Source organism: Poecilia mexicana, unplaced genomic scaffold (assembly GCF_051168715.1).
Source record: "Poecilia mexicana isolate PSO_F unplaced genomic scaffold, ASM5116871v1 scaffold_14, whole genome shotgun sequence".
NCBI lineage: Eukaryota > Metazoa > Chordata > Actinopteri > Cyprinodontiformes > Poeciliidae > Poecilia > Poecilia mexicana.
Window position 1 is genome coordinate 24,566,630 of NW_028263383.1, and position 16,802 is coordinate 24,583,431.

Sequence of the window (16,802 nt, forward strand, 5' to 3'; positions counted from 1 at the left end):
TCCAACAACATTGTTTAGAATAGTATTTTAAATATTCTGGGGCTGATTATGTATCTCTGCTCATTTCCAAGCTCAAATGAGCAACTTTACGTTCAAACACAAGTCCCCCAAAAAACGCGACCGGTGAATCATTATTTTTTGAGTTTAGTAAAAACAAGACAAAAGCCACAAATAACAGTTGGGCTTGACGACATTTGTGTTTTTCCAGCAACAAAATGCGCATCTCCATGCACTGTTCATGTTTCTGTAGCTGCTAACTGTCACAGAGTCTCTCCCAAAGACGCACAGAAGGAATAAAAATAAATACAAAAGAAAATATTAATGTGCAGTGATTTGGATAAATAACTTTAATCTGATTACTGGATTTGAAATACGAGCTCGTTAGATTATTCGTTACCGGAAAAAGTGGTCCGATTAGAGGAAGGCATTACAAAGCAGCGGCGGCACCGGACATCTCTGCTTATAACAAACAAACCCCTATTTTATGGGATGAGTGGCAACTCCAGTCTATAATTTAAGAACCTGATCAAGATTAGAGCCTAAAACGTTATAGTTCAAAAACAGTAAAAAGTTCTGGTTAAGGAACAGTTATGTCACGTAGTTAGCTAGCTAACAAAATTCACTAATGCTAAGCTAACGGTTACGCAAAACAAAAATACCTACCTTCATAGTAAAACAGGTTTTGTTCGGTGAAGAATTTCTAGCCTTTGTCTAATTTAGATTTTGTTGTCAGAGAAAATTGGTTTGCAAATCGTGATCTATCTTCAAATCTTATTTTAGATAAATGTTTTAGAGACTGTGTAAACTCCATGCTCCGGTGTTCTGTCTGATCAACATATGCTGTCAGATATATATATATATATATATATATATATATATATATATATATATATATATATATATATATATATATATGAAATAAACAACTTTATCATTACTTACTATGTACACCGGAACTAAGGATACACAGCTTCGAGCCAAAACGGAAGTTGTGTGACGTCATGTGAAAAGGATCTATACCAGAAAGCATTCAGATTTTTTTTTTCATTTATTGGATTTTCCGGTTTATATGTGGATTTTTCTTCAACCACCAGGGGGCTCTTTAGCCAGGAAGTGTGTCCTGTAAACTGTGGATGTTTTGTTTTGTTTTGCATGGCACATTGCTATGTGAGCAGATGAACACGTGTCTGTTATGAACTCTGCATTCCAGAAGCGATGCCTGTAAGTAGCAACTTATACTTCAAAACGAGCCTTTATGTTAACATATGATAAATTAACATATTATAGTTACATTCCCTCAATGGAATATATACTAGTCAGTCCCAGTGACCGTTTCACTCATGGTTTTTGCCCATGTGCTTTATGGGTAAAAAATCAATCGAGAAACGCTAACTTTTTGTGAAAGGACAGAAATTGTAAATGCACAACAAAAATAACCACAAGAACATTTTGATAATTACGCCAATAACTTTCTTTAAAAACTGAATAATCATAAAATAAACTTGCATAAACCAAAAAAAAAAGTTAGTCCAGAGAGATTGCAAGCTATTTAAAAGAAAAATGCATGTTGTACTCCTTACTGGGTAAAAAAGGAACAAAGAAAAAATAAATAATATATATATATATATATATATATATATATATATATATATATATATATATATATATATATATATCCAGTTCCTTTTTATAAACCTCAGTGTTTAGAGATAAAGAAGAAACTCATGTAGCTCACAAAGGAGTGGAACGAAGACTGACATCGTCGCCCTTCGACATCAAAACTGTTAATTGCTTTCTGTTGGTCTATGAAATATATCCCAATGAAATAATTTACCTTTGTAGTTGCAACAAGAACTTCAAAGGTAAAGTGTAGAACTACAAATGCTACAATGTCAGTATTCAGGTTAACAATGTTATGAAATCTTAAAACACTCCAAATAAGCCAGTTTAATAAAAATATTTAATTCCTGATTCATCCCTCACTTTTTAAAATTTTTATTTGATTTCACAATTGTTTTCAGTGTAGTATGTGGATGTCTTTATAATTTTTTTTAGCTGGAAAAAGGCTAATCTTTTCTTACTCCTCTGCAGGTCTCAGTGTAGTTTTAGTATCATATTGCAACATGCTGGTATTACTCATTTAGGTGAAGTTTGTTATGCAAAGTGCAATCAAGTTGACTTGTCTTGTGGTAGAAAAAGCATCTGCCCTCAGCAGGAAGTGAAGAGGATTTAAACAAAGTTTTTGTCTTCCAGGTGATGGCATCTGATGACCATCGCTTCCTGTCCAGTTCTCTGTACAGCTCAGGTGTTCTGGTGGCCTGGGACCCCGCCCCCTTTTTCTCCAACCTCACTCAGGTGATTTTTTTTTTTTTTTTTTGTCAGTTTCCTCTTCATTATACTTTTCATTTAACCCTTCTTGACAACCTGCCTGTGGTTGTTTCCTCTGACAGTTTGACTTTTTATTATTTGTTTATTTCATGATTAACAGATAAATTAAATGTGTCACATGCTGACATAAACAACATTTTGAATAAAAAGGAGTGGTTTGAATAAGAAAATCTGGCATAATCTATCTGAAACTTTTCTCCATGTGCTATTTCTCCGTCCTCCAGTGGTACAACCACACAGACTATCCCATCTTCAATCAGTATCAGAGATATAGGAGGCTTCACCCGCAGCAGCCCTTCTACATCCTGCATCCTCGCTTGGAGTGGCAGCTGTGGCAGCGGATTCAGGACAACATGGCTGAACCCATACAGAAGAACCCGCCCTCCTCTGGCCTGCTCGGTATGGGAACCACCAGCTGTCTCACCACTTCCTGCTTATATTCTGTCCACTTTGATTCTGACATATTAGATAAAAATAACTTCCTCACCACAAATACATTTAGTATGAAATCTCAACATGGGAACAGAATCAACAGCTCTAAAAATGACCATTTTTGATAGTCCAAGTCTGGCCTAATGACCTTTTCGATATTTGTATCATTATTAAATTGGTTACTACAGAGCAAACAATTCTGGAATCTATTTTAATTTCATTTCTTGCGGTTTGTGTAAAGGCAAAAACAAGGTCAGGAATCACAATAGTAACTTTCAGTTCTAGTTCGGTTGTGATGGGTCAGTGGTTATGTTAATTGTCAACTTCTTAAAATAATGGCCTCAGTCCTTTAGGAAGGTATTGTTCTGTGTTAAAACACTGTAATAAACTATAAATAAATTCTTAGCTAAAAGGACATTTTGCTACTAGATAGCGTAGGCTATTTTCACACAGCATGTCTTGATCCCCAAATTTGTAATTTATGCACATATATATATATAAAATATAGTTTATTTTGCAATGGGAGCCAACAGAATTAATGAGGGAAACTAATAAAAAGAGCACAACTAATGGCTTTGGTGTTTTGAGGAGCATTGTGTCCAACTTCTGTAAAGAGGTCTGTTGGGATGTGTAGCCAGAACCAAGAGTGGTGGCATTGTCATGTAATGCACCTCAGTTGAGCAGACCTCATTAATAATTTTACAACTGCCACTGTTTACATCTGGTCTGGCTTCTTCTGATGCAGAACTATGATGCATGTCTCATGGGGTGGAAAGGCGGAGTTGCCTTTGAGCCAAAAAAAAAATATCAGATTTCGGTCACATTTGCTTGCGTTACAAACATTTACCAATCAATCATCACGTTAAGCTTTTATGGACTGCACTGGACCCCTGGAGCTGTGGTGTATCTGGTACCAACATGATGGCAGGAGATTCTTTATGCCTGCAGATGTGAGGTGCATCTACTATGGATCAAATTTGTTGAAGCTCTATTGGCTTGAGATCTGGGAAAGTTGGTAGTCAAATCAGCACCACAGTGATCAGCATTTCATCCCTCATAAACACCTTTGTCACCTAAGTCCCTTTGACCCTTCTTTGTGCCACTTTTGATGTACATTTTTCTCCAGTTCTAAGAGAAATCTCCTTTTGTCTGTGCAGGCACCATCCTGATGATGTCACTGTGTGAGGTGGTGCACGTCTATGAGTTTCTGCCGTCTCGCAGGAAGACCCCACTCTGCCACTACTATCAGCGTTTCTATGACGCCGCCTGCACATTCGGGGCTTACCACCCGCTGTTGTACGAGAAGAACCTGGTCAAGCGCATGAACCAGGGCTCCGATCGGGACATCTACAACCATGGGCGCGTCACGCTGCCTGGGTTCAGTGCCATGAACTGCACAGCGGAAGCGGTGCAGGAGCACTGACTGAAACATGCATGACGAGTGAGGATGGACGCATGTCAACTTCATATTTGCTGCTTTTCTTTAAAGAGTGCCCTATGTTGATATTAAATGACGATCACACAAAAAAACACTGGGGTGAAATGACAAAAACTGGCACTAGCACTTATATGTAGTGTGAGGGTTCTCACAGTAACCAGCCAGAGAGACGCTGAATGGAATTAAAAAATAATCTTAATTTATTACAAAAAAGTTCAAAAATAATCAAACAATGAAGAATTGGGCCCAAAACTGACAAAACATTTGTTGTCAACATAACAAACTACAACTCAGTGTTAACACAAAGAACTCGAGCACAAAACTGACCTAACAAACAAGACATGAGGGGAACTTAAATAGTGGCTGATCAGACCACTGCTGACACACAAGGGTAATTTAAACATACAAAAACTTAAACAAATACAATACCAAATCTTTAAATTAAACAAACATTAGACTGAAACTACCAAATAGAAGAAACATTAAAGAAATGGTCAAATTAAATGAAAGAAAACCAAATTTCCCCATCCCCTGGCAAACAAATGGAACGGCCCGCTGAGGAGGTTTGCCAGCCATATATGGTAAAGCAGAATAACCGACGTAAATTACACATTTTTAGGTGATGTGGCAAATCATTGTTCAATTGCAAAAGGTAAAAATCACTAAGAATTAAAAATACTTAATTTCAAAAAAGTCTGTAAACAATTGAAAGTAATTTAACAAAACCTAAGTTTGAGTCTAGCTGGATTTTTAATGGCTTTGGTCTTAAAGCTGTTTTAACACCTAAGTGATGTTGGCATACAGTCTCCAAAAAGTCAGTTTAGAAAAAAACCTGTGGAACTCAGCAAGATGCTTCTGTTCTTGGAATCCCAGACTGTCGATGGTCCTCCACTGTCTTATGAGTTAACATACTGCCATAGCATTTATATTGGACAGCGAGACAATTATGTTTTGCAGTAAAAGGAATGCCAAAAAACGAACTTCCGACTTTCAACTAGCACAATCGACTTGGTGCACAACTCAGATGTGTGTTGCTCCTGCCCAGCTCAGAGGACTAATCCAGGGGGAAGTGAAGAGCATACAGATCTCTGCTTTATGCAGTGAATGCACAATATTCACACTGCTCTATCCAGTGCAACCATCTACTGATTGGTAAAAGACCAAACTTAAGTTATACTAAAATAACATCTTTATCTGTGTCATGGTAGCATCCAGAACATAAAGCAGCTACACCCAAAAATATCTTACTACGCAAATCTCTTGTGGCATCCATCTCTTTGTTTCTTGGGTTACATTTGTTGTCTAAACATGGAGTAGGAGGTTATCAGACTGGGTAGGAAGGAAGACTCCTGCACCATGCAGGAGTCTTTTAATATACATTTAAAATGTACCAGTTTTACAATCCTGTAACAAAGTGCTTGCAGTTATTTTTTCTTGCAGCTTATTAGCTAGAATACCAGGGAGGAAAGTAGCTGGTTCTTGGCTATTCAAAGAAAAAGGGACTTTAAGTTTCAAAAAGGGTTGTTTTACAGAAAATGCACAAATTTCATTTATGCATGATTATTTTGGGCCTTAGTGTGTACAAAGTGTATTACACTGATGGTATAAAAAAATTAAGTTAAAAGCCAAACAATGGCTCTAAATAGCACAAGATTTTATTTAATGCTGAATAGACTTTTGGATGTCTGCAGATGTTCAGGCTTCCTGCTTGCTTTCTTTAAGCTTACTACAGCCATAGTAAGTTTAGCTTTTCATCAAAATTGGATTAGTATTTCATACATTCTTTAAGATCATTTTAGCCAGTAAGCCAGCACTCATTGGCACAACGAATTGTGTGTTTAAGGTCACAGTTTCCTAATTTGTAAGCTTATTAGATTGCCTAGAGATGAAGCTGCAATGGTGTGTAAATGTGAAAGTTCCCAGTCCTTTAGAGAAAAGAACAGTGAAGTGTCACATTTACTGCACGGGAACTAAGGTATAAAAACATCTGACTCTTAACTTTAGACCAGTTTAAACTGTCCAGGCTTCTGTCTCTGAGATCTGTTCCTAAGCATTTAGCAAATCTGCTGTTCACACCTTTTTGTTCATGTGTGTGCATTCACAGCATTCCTCTGCTTTTCTTTGTAGAAATCACAATAACTATTGGAGCTTTTCGCTGGAAACTAAAACTTCTGTTAACCTATGCATGGCTATTTTTTACTGTGAAGAGCCACCCAGTTGTACTTTCACCTACTGTGTATGCATGTGGAATGTGTAAAGCTTTTCTCGGAAGTTGCTTTGTTACAAGAGAAAGAAAAAAACCATTTATGTAACAGCATGGCAGCTAATGCAGCTCATTGTTTTCTTGTTGCCATGCAAACCGACAGTAAAAACCTGCATGGAGCTCCTTGAACTTTAAACAGCATGTCTACTAAACCGGACTGCAAAGTGAGGCTCAAACTCAAGGCAAGCACACAATTCTTCTGAGAAAGTAGCCATTTTCTTGAGTAACTGCCATTTTATCCTAAAAATACATCTTTACATATCTCTGGTACAGATTAGTTTTACACTGAAATACAAAATGACTGAGTTTTTCACTGGAGTCCTTGAAACCCACCCCCCAGTACTTTCACCAGTATCTGACTGGTACATTTTTTTGAAGCATCTCATAGTGTATACCACTGATGATTCTTTTGTTACTTAGTAGAAACAAGATGGTCAATTTAAGATGGTCATATTGGTCACAATATGGTGGTCGACTACCATACTGTGAATAGAAACCAATAAAAGTATGGCTGGAGATGGTTTTCCTTTAATAAAGACTTCACCATTATTGGACTAAGGAGATTAAAGATCTGTTAAGTCTGGCTGATATTTAATTTATTATATGAAACAGATTAACTTTGTGCTGCTAATTCAAAGTATCAGCAGACCAAGCAGCTGGCCCTAACCTCCTTATTTAGAACTTTTCATGCTGTTGTGCAAACATGAACGTAGGACCGCCATCACTGATGTGCCATCTTTTATATTCAGACCCTGTAGCACAGTGGTTCCTAACAGGTCAGGTTAAGAGTCTGCATCTCATTTAATGCTACATGTGTTACAATGAAAAAATAAGTTAAATTAGAAATAATATTTATCATTGATCACATTTGCTTTGTGGTTCCTTTGTTTATTTTAACTACTTCGTCTTGATTGAATCAACAGTCTCTTCCATAAAATTCGGGTATCACCAATGTAAGCATGTATAAGTTTTAATAAATGACATTACTTAAATGTTTGGTCTGTAAATGGTTTTCCAAATGCAAAAGAACAGCATGCAAATAGAGTGCATACCGTTAACCTCAGAAGTTTATAATTGGAATAATAACTGTCACCTTCAGTTACAAATGGGAGATTTTGCTAACTATTATACAATATATTTTCTTGTATTTTTCCCATTTAACCTATGTAGAAACACGACAGATCATCAAAAGTGCAAATACAACTAATGTTGAATATAAGCAGTCAACTTCGCTGGTGATGAACCTCCAACTGTCCAAGTTAGTAGTTTGACTTTAGAGAGTACTCCAGTTGATCTTTTTTCTGTATTTATAACTTATAACTGGAGTCCAACTGGAATGCACTATTAATCGTAGCAAAGGCTGCCTCCCCAGTGAACTCTGCCTAGTCATGTAGCTGCTACTGCAGTTTGATTGACATGCTGCATTGTTGTTGGTTTACAAAACTGCTGATTACTGGAACAAAATGTTACATTTAAAAAAGTTATGTAGTTGTTTTTTTTCATGGACCATCATACCATATGTATGTAAGCTAAGAGAATGCTGGCTTATCTTTTTGTTTTATTCTTGTTTTTACCCATCGATCATTTTCATTGTTTAAAATTAAAAACATTTCCTATGCAGTTGCACTAATGTCTTTAATTAGCAGAAGATTTTGTTGTTTCAGCTAACCAATGTACATTCAATTCTGCTCTGACTTCATACTTTGAGTTTCTGAGAGGCTTGGTTGGACATATTTAAGTATTTTTATGTGTGCTTTTCCTCCTCTGTGTCCCCTGGCTACCCAGGTGCAAGGTAAAATGTAAAATTTGATTGATTTGCGTTTAGCATTGAAGAACACTGTCACAAACATTTTCTTAACCTCATTTTGCTGTTTTTGATGACAGATCTGCAAAAAGTAGTTTTCTGCACCTGATTCTGTTTTTTTTTTCTGAAGTGTAAATATAGACTGCTTGAAATCAAAGCCTGAGTTCAGTTGTACATTTTTACTAGCTTGTAATTATCAATGCATTTGCATAGTTATCCCTCAGCAGCCCAGAATATCATTAAACCAGTTGAGGAAATAAAATCCACTCACCTGCGGATGGATATAGATCAAGAATTTCTATGAGAATCTTGCTGCTTCAAGTCTTTGTGTGCAAACAAGAAGCCAAATGCTGACCACTGTCCAATTCTTTAGGCTCTGAGGCATGACAGATGGACATAGATGTGGTCAAATGACTGAGTATCCAGCATCTCTCAACAAAACTGAAGCTGGAAGGGAAAGAGGCAACAAGGCCATCAATGATTATTGATGGTGTTAGCAATGTCTTCTGCAAAGTTAATTTTCATTTCTGTGATGGTCCAGCAGAGATTTTTGAGCAAGATATGCTGTCTGAGTATCTTAATGACAACCTAAAGAGAATATTTTGGAGCTTTTTGGATGTTTTTTAATTAGATTTTCATATTTACCATTTTATGGACTCATGCCACAAGAGGGCGTAGGTGATTCATCTCCATTTCACATCGAGACCAAATAGGACTGTTTCTTGGAGCTGTTTTTATTTATTTATTTATTTATTTATTTATTTTGCATGAAGTCATTTTTGTATAAACAGTGTTAGTAACAGAACTTAAACACCTGCCTTAAAAGGTTTGCTTTTAAACTCGAGAACACTCTCAACTGCTCTCGGGTCTAAATATGGGTTTTCAAGATTCAAGATTCAATAGTGTCAAAAAAAAGGCAAAAAAGGGTAATCCTCCAACACCTGGAGGATTTAATATACTTCTGCCAACAAAAGCCAAACTAAAGGAGGGAAGCACGCAAAAGATAAATTGAGCTGAAATAGAAAAGTGGGCTAAACATTCATAAAGCATACAACCAGAATCTAGAAATGAGGGGAGTAAAACTGCAGGTGCTCAGAGGAAGGAACTAAATCAGATTTAGCTTAATGTTGAAAAACTGAACAAGAAAACATATTTCACATTTTCTTTTTTTTCAGGATAGGGAGAAATATCTCCTGCCAAATAAAAGACTTGAATGGAAAAATAAATGATGTGCAATTCAGTCGTAACAGTTTTATTAGGGGAAGTATTACATATTTTCCAGGCATGTAGTGCCATTTTAGAGCATAATCAAGTAACTATGTTTCCACCGATTATTATAAAATGCTGCATATATCAGAAATGACTTTTAAAAATTTTGACTTTGTAAATTAATGTTTGAAATTGGGCCTCTATCTGTTTAAAATCTCCTGCTCTTTCTGGAACTCTCCCCTAATGAAGTCATTACAACATCCCTGCTCTATTAACCCTTTAACAAAGTTTTTACCAGCATTACACTGAGAAGTATACACCACCAGGTGTTTTCTAATTGTGGCTGGCTAGTCTGAAGGAGCCGAGTGAAGGAGTTACAGGGGTAGAGTGCTCTGTGAGGTGGGAATAACATTATAGGATGATTTGAAGCTCAAAAAGGTATATTTTATTAAGTATTGTCCCTTTTACAGCCATCTTCTTTAGCAATGGCCAAAAACACAACACCTTACTATACAATACACAGCACACATAGCTCCGTTAAAAGAAGCAAAATAAAAAACAAAACAGCCCCATAGAGGACCCATGGCCAGTGCATTATTGCATCAGATGTGATGTCCATAATTTTTATTGGCTACCAGCCAAACTCCAACAGATGAGCAACTTGACGACTCTGACCTGAGGAGGTGACATGTATTATTTACTCATTGGCAGAGTAACACAATCCCTGTGTCATCAACCAGTAGCAGGCAGGTGAAGGAGGAATGAAAGCACAGCCCACCTGGTCTGGTGTGGCCATGAATGAATTTTATTTGCATTACTGATGTTGTCTTTGTTCACACCCACTGAGTTTCCAGCAGGTGATGTGCTCCGAGGCGACTGCTGGCCACATGTTACAGGAAAGGCAGAGTGCTGTAAAGAAAACAGAACAAGAAGCAGACTGATGTGAGTCTGATATAAAGCTGCTGCATGCAGGAGTCTGATCGGATCAAGTGTGACTCGCAGAAGAAACCCAAACCATCTGGGTCCAAGGATAAACCTCTCTCTTTGGACATAACTGGTAAGATTTAGTCTCTCTCTGCTTTATAACATGGCTCTAGACTTTTAGATTGATGCAGAAATAGCAACAAGAAATCTGGTTTGTTTTTAATTTTGTAGAATATTCTGAAATTCCAACGCACCAGAAAATCATGTGACGTAGCAAAATTACTTCCCAAACATTTTAATTTCTGTAACTTTATAGTTTTTCTCACTGGGCATCTCTTGACTGAATAAAGTTGTTTTTCTGTCTGTATCTGTGTGACCTGTGTGCTTGAAATCTGGCCTTAGGCTGAATAACCAGATCAGCAAGTCAAACCATTTGATTATTTGCAAATTTAATTCCACAGAGATCAGTTTCCCCAAACTCACATAACTTATGTATGATGTAGTCACTAAGTTGGAGTAAAAACTAAATAACATAAATACATAGGCTTTACTCTGTTCAATGAGATCAGGTAGTTTTCAGTGGAGTTAAGAGAGGACCCCAATTTATTTATATTTATGTTCAAAACTAAATAAATTGAAACTAAACATGTTGAGACTGGAAGCAAAGTTCTAAACAATATACTGTGTTTTATTTCTTCTAATGTCAGGCTGCTTTCATTTGCCTTTTTTTTATTTTTGAATTCTTTCATTTATATTGTTCAGCCTGATGGGTGGAGCACAAATGACCTTTTACCTTTGAAAAGGCAACAGCACAATAAGAGACTGAAAGAGCTGCATTCATTGGACGGTGTTTGGGAGCTAAAATAAATGGTTGATTATTCTTTGAAATGATATGGATCCCGGAAACTTACATAATTTCCATTGAAACAGTGCTGCACACATGACAAGAACAACTGCATGATTCTACTGCTCAGCTTACCTAGAAATGGAATTAGACCAGAGAATCCTTACGGTGCGTTCACACTGCAGCCTGAAGTGACCCAATTCCGATTTTTTTGGGCAATTCAGATTTTTTTTTGCCGGGGCCGTTCACACTGCCAGTAAATGCGACCTGTATGTGTTCTGCAGTGTAAACGGGCAAACGACCTGAAAGTGTCCTGCATGCCCACTAGAGGGCACAATAGCGTCAGCGTTCTCAGTGTTCTGCCAACCGCCATAAAAAGAAGAAGTGCTCAGTGTTTGCGGAAGTAAACATGGAGGCTAACGGTGGAGCATAGCTTACATATTTGAAGTTGTCTGGCCAGAGCAGCATATTAACAACTTAATCCTTATATAATCCATCATGGTTGTTGTTTTTCTCCCCCCTTGCGCGTATCAGGACACAAAAAAGTGAGATTTGTTGAGAATCAGTGACGATCAGTTCGGATGAATGAGACCTGGACGTTAGGTCGCATTTGAATCGGATATGTATCGGATATGGGTCAGATTCGAAAAAGAATCCGACCTGTGCTGTTCACACTGCCATGAAAAGATCGGATACAGGTCACATTATGTCAAAAAATCGGAATTGGGTCACTTCAGGCTGCAGTGTGAACGCACCCTTAGTAACCCTGAACAGGAGCACTTAGTTTACGTACTTTAGATCAGGGGTCCCCAAACTACGGCCCGCGGGCCGGATCCGGCCCGCCTCCACATGTGGTCCGGCCCCCTGAACAATTCCAGAGAGCATTCAGATTTTTTTTCATTTATTTTATTTTCCAGTTTATATGTGGATTTTTCTTCAACCACCAGGGGGCTCTTTAGCAGGAAGTGTGTCCTGTAAACAGTGCCCCCTCCCCCCCACCGTCAACATTTTCCGGCCCCCCACCAGAGAAGGGAAAAGTTATGTGGCCCTCGCAGGAAAAAGTTTGGGGACCACTGCTTTAGATCAACATTAGATTAGTTTTCTTTTGCTCTCTTTCCTCTTTTTCTTGCCCTTGGTTTGTCATTTTCTTTGTATTTCCTTTTTATTCATGTAAAGCACTTTGAATTGCTTTGTTGCTGAAAATGTGCTATATAAATAAAATTACCTTACCTATAATTGTGAAATCCACCAGTTTGGTTATCAATTCATGATTATGTTTTTTCAAAGACTCAGACTTTGGATGTTTCACGACTCAAAGTTTCAGTGGGTGATCAACATCAAACTGTTAATTAAAAAATATGTTCATAATTTTCTGTGTGGAACAGAAGACCAAGAGAATAGCAAGAGGGATGTCTAGGTGTGGAGATTTTATCACCTGGAGCTTACGGTTGATAAGCTTTTTTTTTTAAATTTTTTTTAACCTTTTTTTGATGAGGTAAAAACAATGTATACCCTCATCCAGCAAGATAAAACTATCTCTATCATCTCTCTAATCTGCTTCAATTCATAAAGATCTGCATACATTTGCACCCAGAAAGACAAGCTCCTCTTCTGATTCTTTTGTGAATCACAAATCAAGATGACATGATTTAACCAAAACGAGAGGCATTGAGGTGAACTCTTCACGGTCACAACATTGTTATGAGGAAATGAGACGTAAACATCCCCCTTTCTAAAGGGTTTAACAGATTTGTTCTGTTTTCAAATATTAAACTTCCTTAGAAGAAGGAATTTTGCCACACAACAAACACATCTTGTATTGGTATAGACATGAAATGATGATTGCTGTACCTCACTAGTCCTGCTGTATTTTTCATAGTTTGTCTTGCAAACATTTTCATATTTTTGCCCATATGAAAAAATATGGGCAAAAATATTTGCCCATATTTTTAATAGTTCTGAAAAAGCATCTAAGTGAAGACTTTTCCTGCCTAACAGTTTTATGACAGTGATGGGATGCTAACAGCTCAGTTGTCAAGCAGTGGAGACAATATTTTACACTGACATGTCCACCATCAGTTGTTAGCACTGCTAATCCACCTGGTTTACTTTTGCTGCTCCACTTCGAATCTCTGTCTGGTTGTAGAGAGCTAAAGAGAGATGTTGGAGTAGGGGATTTGAGCCTTTGCTCCTTGGTCCTGCGCTAATTCATGATGCCTCCTTTTCAAAGGCATCATGCTATTATTTGAATTTTTTAGTTACTAATCAGGTGCTTCCAGTTGTAAAAGTACCTTATTGTCATGGTTGTGCATCATGATAACTGTGCAAAAGTAACAAAGTGAGACAAAAAACATAATTTTTGACTGGACAGCATCCAAAACCAGAGGAAATAACAGATCAAATATCCAATGCCTTGGCCAAAAAATTTTATTGCAAGCTACCCCAAGATGCTCCCACTATTCTAGAATATGTAATCAACTGATCATTGAATGTGACTAGCAGTACAGGTTCATTTTTAGGTTAATCTTTGTTTTGTTTTTTTTAAGTCCTGATTCATGAAATCCAAAAATTTAAAAGGGTGTACTACTTTTATCATGATTGCATTTATGATTCAACAATATTAATACTTTATGGCTGCTTTGTGTTATTTAGACTCTAACTCGATTGTTTATGTCCTGACAGGAGACAAGTGAACAATGAATTGGGGATTTTTGGAGAAGATTCTGAGTGGAGTGAACAAGTACTCCACTTCGATTGGTCGGATTTGGCTCTCTGTGGTCTTCCTGTTCAGGATTCTGGTATATGTGGCCGCGGCTGAGCAGGTCTGGAAGGACGAGCAAAAGGACTTTGTGTGCAACACACTGCAGCCCGGGTGCAAGAATGCCTGCTTCGACCACTTCTTCCCCATATCTCAGATCCGTCTTTGGGCTCTACAGCTCATCATGGTGTCTACACCATCCCTAATGGTGGCCCTTCATGTGGGCTACAGGGAGCACCGGGAGGCCAAGCACAAGAGAAAGTTCTACAAGGACAAAGGCAGCATTGATGGTGGTCTTTTCTGCACCTATGTCATCAGCTTGATCTTTAAGACGGGCTTTGAAGTGGGGTTCTTGCTGGCTTTTTACTACTTGTACAATGGTTTTGGGGTGCCCATCCTGATGCGGTGCACAGAGGAACCCTGCCCCAACACTGTGGACTGCTACATAGCCCGAGCCATGGAGAAGAAGATCTTCCTCTACATCATGGCCTGCACCTCCATCTTGTGTATCGCTCTCAACTTGTCAGAACTCCTTTACATTGTTTGGAAGCAGCTGTGGAGACACTTCAGCAGGCGGTATGTTCCTGTGGAGCAACAGATTTTGAAAAACAGCCAGCTTCATGTTTCAGCTGACAAAAGATTCACATCGTCTGAGCAGCTTGAAAACACAAAGGTCTGCACACCAGAACCCGCAGCTGATGCAGTTGAAAAACCCGCCAGTCCAGTTCTGCAGAGCTGAGAACAACCTGGCCCCCTGGTCACAAAGACAAATGCAGTATCTTTTCAGCCTAAAATATAATTGACAATATACTTTTTTTAAAAACATATAATTGAAAAAATATATACCTTCAGAGAATCATTGAAACTTGTTAAAGTACCTGTTGAATTGTTGACGTCTTACAGATAACATCCTTTGGTAACACTGTATTTGAAGGGGGTTGAATAAGACTGACATGACACTGTCATAAACATCTGTCATAAACATGACATAACTCCTGTCATGAACATGAATAAGCCTTCATGAATATTTATGACTGTTGTCATAAAGCGTCATTCGGTAAATTATGACACTTTTAATACAAAGTTGACATTATTCAAAATGTCTTTGTTATGACAACTTGACATTAACCAAAACATCATTACTGATATAAATTTGTTATAAAAGTATTACTGATTGCACTTTAAAAATTAGGTAACTTTATGTTATTAAAGGTAAAGTTTAAACAGTAATGATTTCTTAAGCGGGCACATGGATAAATACATGAGCACGGCACAGAAGGGCATCGGCTTAAATAGCAGAGGAGCCAAACACCAACCCCTTGTAGACCACACAGTCGCCCGAGACTGCAAAACCCGACACACCAACCTGTGCACCGCTTGGATTGATTACAAGAAAGCCTATGACTCGATGCCACACACTTGGATCATTGAATGCTTAGAGATGTACAACATCAATAGAACTCTAAGAGCCTTCATTGCAAACTTGATGGGGCTGTGGACTCAAGAATGGTTGCTCTTATAGCCAAGCATCTCAAGGATCACTGATGCTGAGTTGTATATCAGTTCATTGGTTTCTGTTATGGTGTTGGTAGGGATCGTTCTCAGTGCTGCATTCACATCTTCAATGAGACTTTATGATGGTACTTCACTCAGCCATTGTAATTGGCATCGGGGTTGTCTGGTGTTCATTCGGGCCATGATTCTCTCTCTCAGGTCAGTTGCTGCCTCGTTCAGCTCAGATGGTTCGTTCATTACTGGGGCTACATACCCAGTCTCTGGGCGGGTAGTTGTAGTTAACTCCCTTCTGACCTGGCGTCCTGGCTCCTCCCCTTTGTGTTGTACCTCGTCAATCTCAAGTTGTGACTGCAGTTGCCGTTTGTGGATGTTGGAACACTGAGCTACTAGTTGTTTGGCAGTTAGTGTTGACTGGGGATGTCGAAGTAACCATTCCACCCTCAGTCTTTGCATGTAGCCCCTCTGACTAGGGTTACTTGAGTAGTAGCATTCCAACAGATCCATGTTTTCATCTCTCGCCCATTTCCGTCTTGTTCCAGTAGCCCATTTGTCATCAAGGTGCTCTGGTTCCCCAGCACCTGATGCAGACCTTGTTTGACCGGGTGACGTCTGAGCCGGCATGTTATGCATATCAATGTCTCTCATGGTATGAGGTAGGCTATATAGCTCCAAGGGTCTTGCCTAAGGACCCACACTGCATAGCTCAATTTCACTGTTGTAACTGTTTGCCCCAGCCTGGTTTCGAACCCGGGTGGAAGACTGGTGACTTACCCATTGAGCTATACATACAGTCAGCTATATATATATATATATATATATATATATATATATATATATATATATATATATATATATATATATATATATATATATATATATATATCTGGCATTAACTCTAACTTACATTTGTTGTTTGATCTGTAAAGTGTTACATAAAGTTGATTTCTGACATTGCATCATGTATCACAATTTTAGGTGTGATGGAATTAGGATTATAACTTTGATATTGAGTTATTTAAACAGCTTTACTGTATGCATAAATTGCACTGTTATATTTTCTTATTGTATTACTGTAGAGCTATTCAAACTTCATGTTAAATTGTTGTCTGGCAAGGAGAAAGCAAAACATGATAAAAAGAGCTGATATGTCTCAGTGCATTAAAAAACACAAAAAACAAATGTGAAAATATTACAGAAACTGACATTTCTTTTTCTCTGAGTTTCTGC

The 16,802-nt window shown here is 38.0% G+C and overlaps 2 protein-coding genes across 3 annotated transcripts in view; both read left to right on the top strand.

Moving 5' to 3' along the window:
* The window catches only part of st6gal1 (ST6 beta-galactosamide alpha-2,6-sialyltranferase 1), a 36,857-nt gene extending 28,375 nt beyond the window's left edge, over window positions 1-8,482 (top strand). For both annotated transcript variants that reach the window (XM_014971184.2, XM_088012409.1), the window contains 3 exons: window positions 2,254-2,355; window positions 2,613-2,787; window positions 3,978-8,482. In XM_014971184.2, coding sequence (XP_014826670.2) covers window positions 2,254-2,355; window positions 2,613-2,787; window positions 3,978-4,243 — 543 coding nt within the window. In that variant the 3' untranslated portion in view covers window positions 4,244-8,482. The remainder of the gene's footprint in view (window positions 1-2,253; window positions 2,356-2,612; window positions 2,788-3,977) is intronic.
* Window positions 8,483-10,416: 1,934 nt separating this feature from the next.
* On the top strand, window positions 10,417-16,352 carry LOC106906093 (gap junction beta-7 protein-like). The gene is made up of 2 exons (XM_014971182.2): window positions 10,417-10,591; window positions 13,985-16,352. The coding sequence occupies exon 2, from the start codon at window positions 13,999-14,001 to the stop codon at window positions 14,797-14,799; it is 801 nt and encodes a 266-aa protein (XP_014826668.1). The 5' UTR covers window positions 10,417-10,591; window positions 13,985-13,998; the 3' UTR covers window positions 14,800-16,352.
* Window positions 16,353-16,802: the final 450 nt, after the last annotated feature.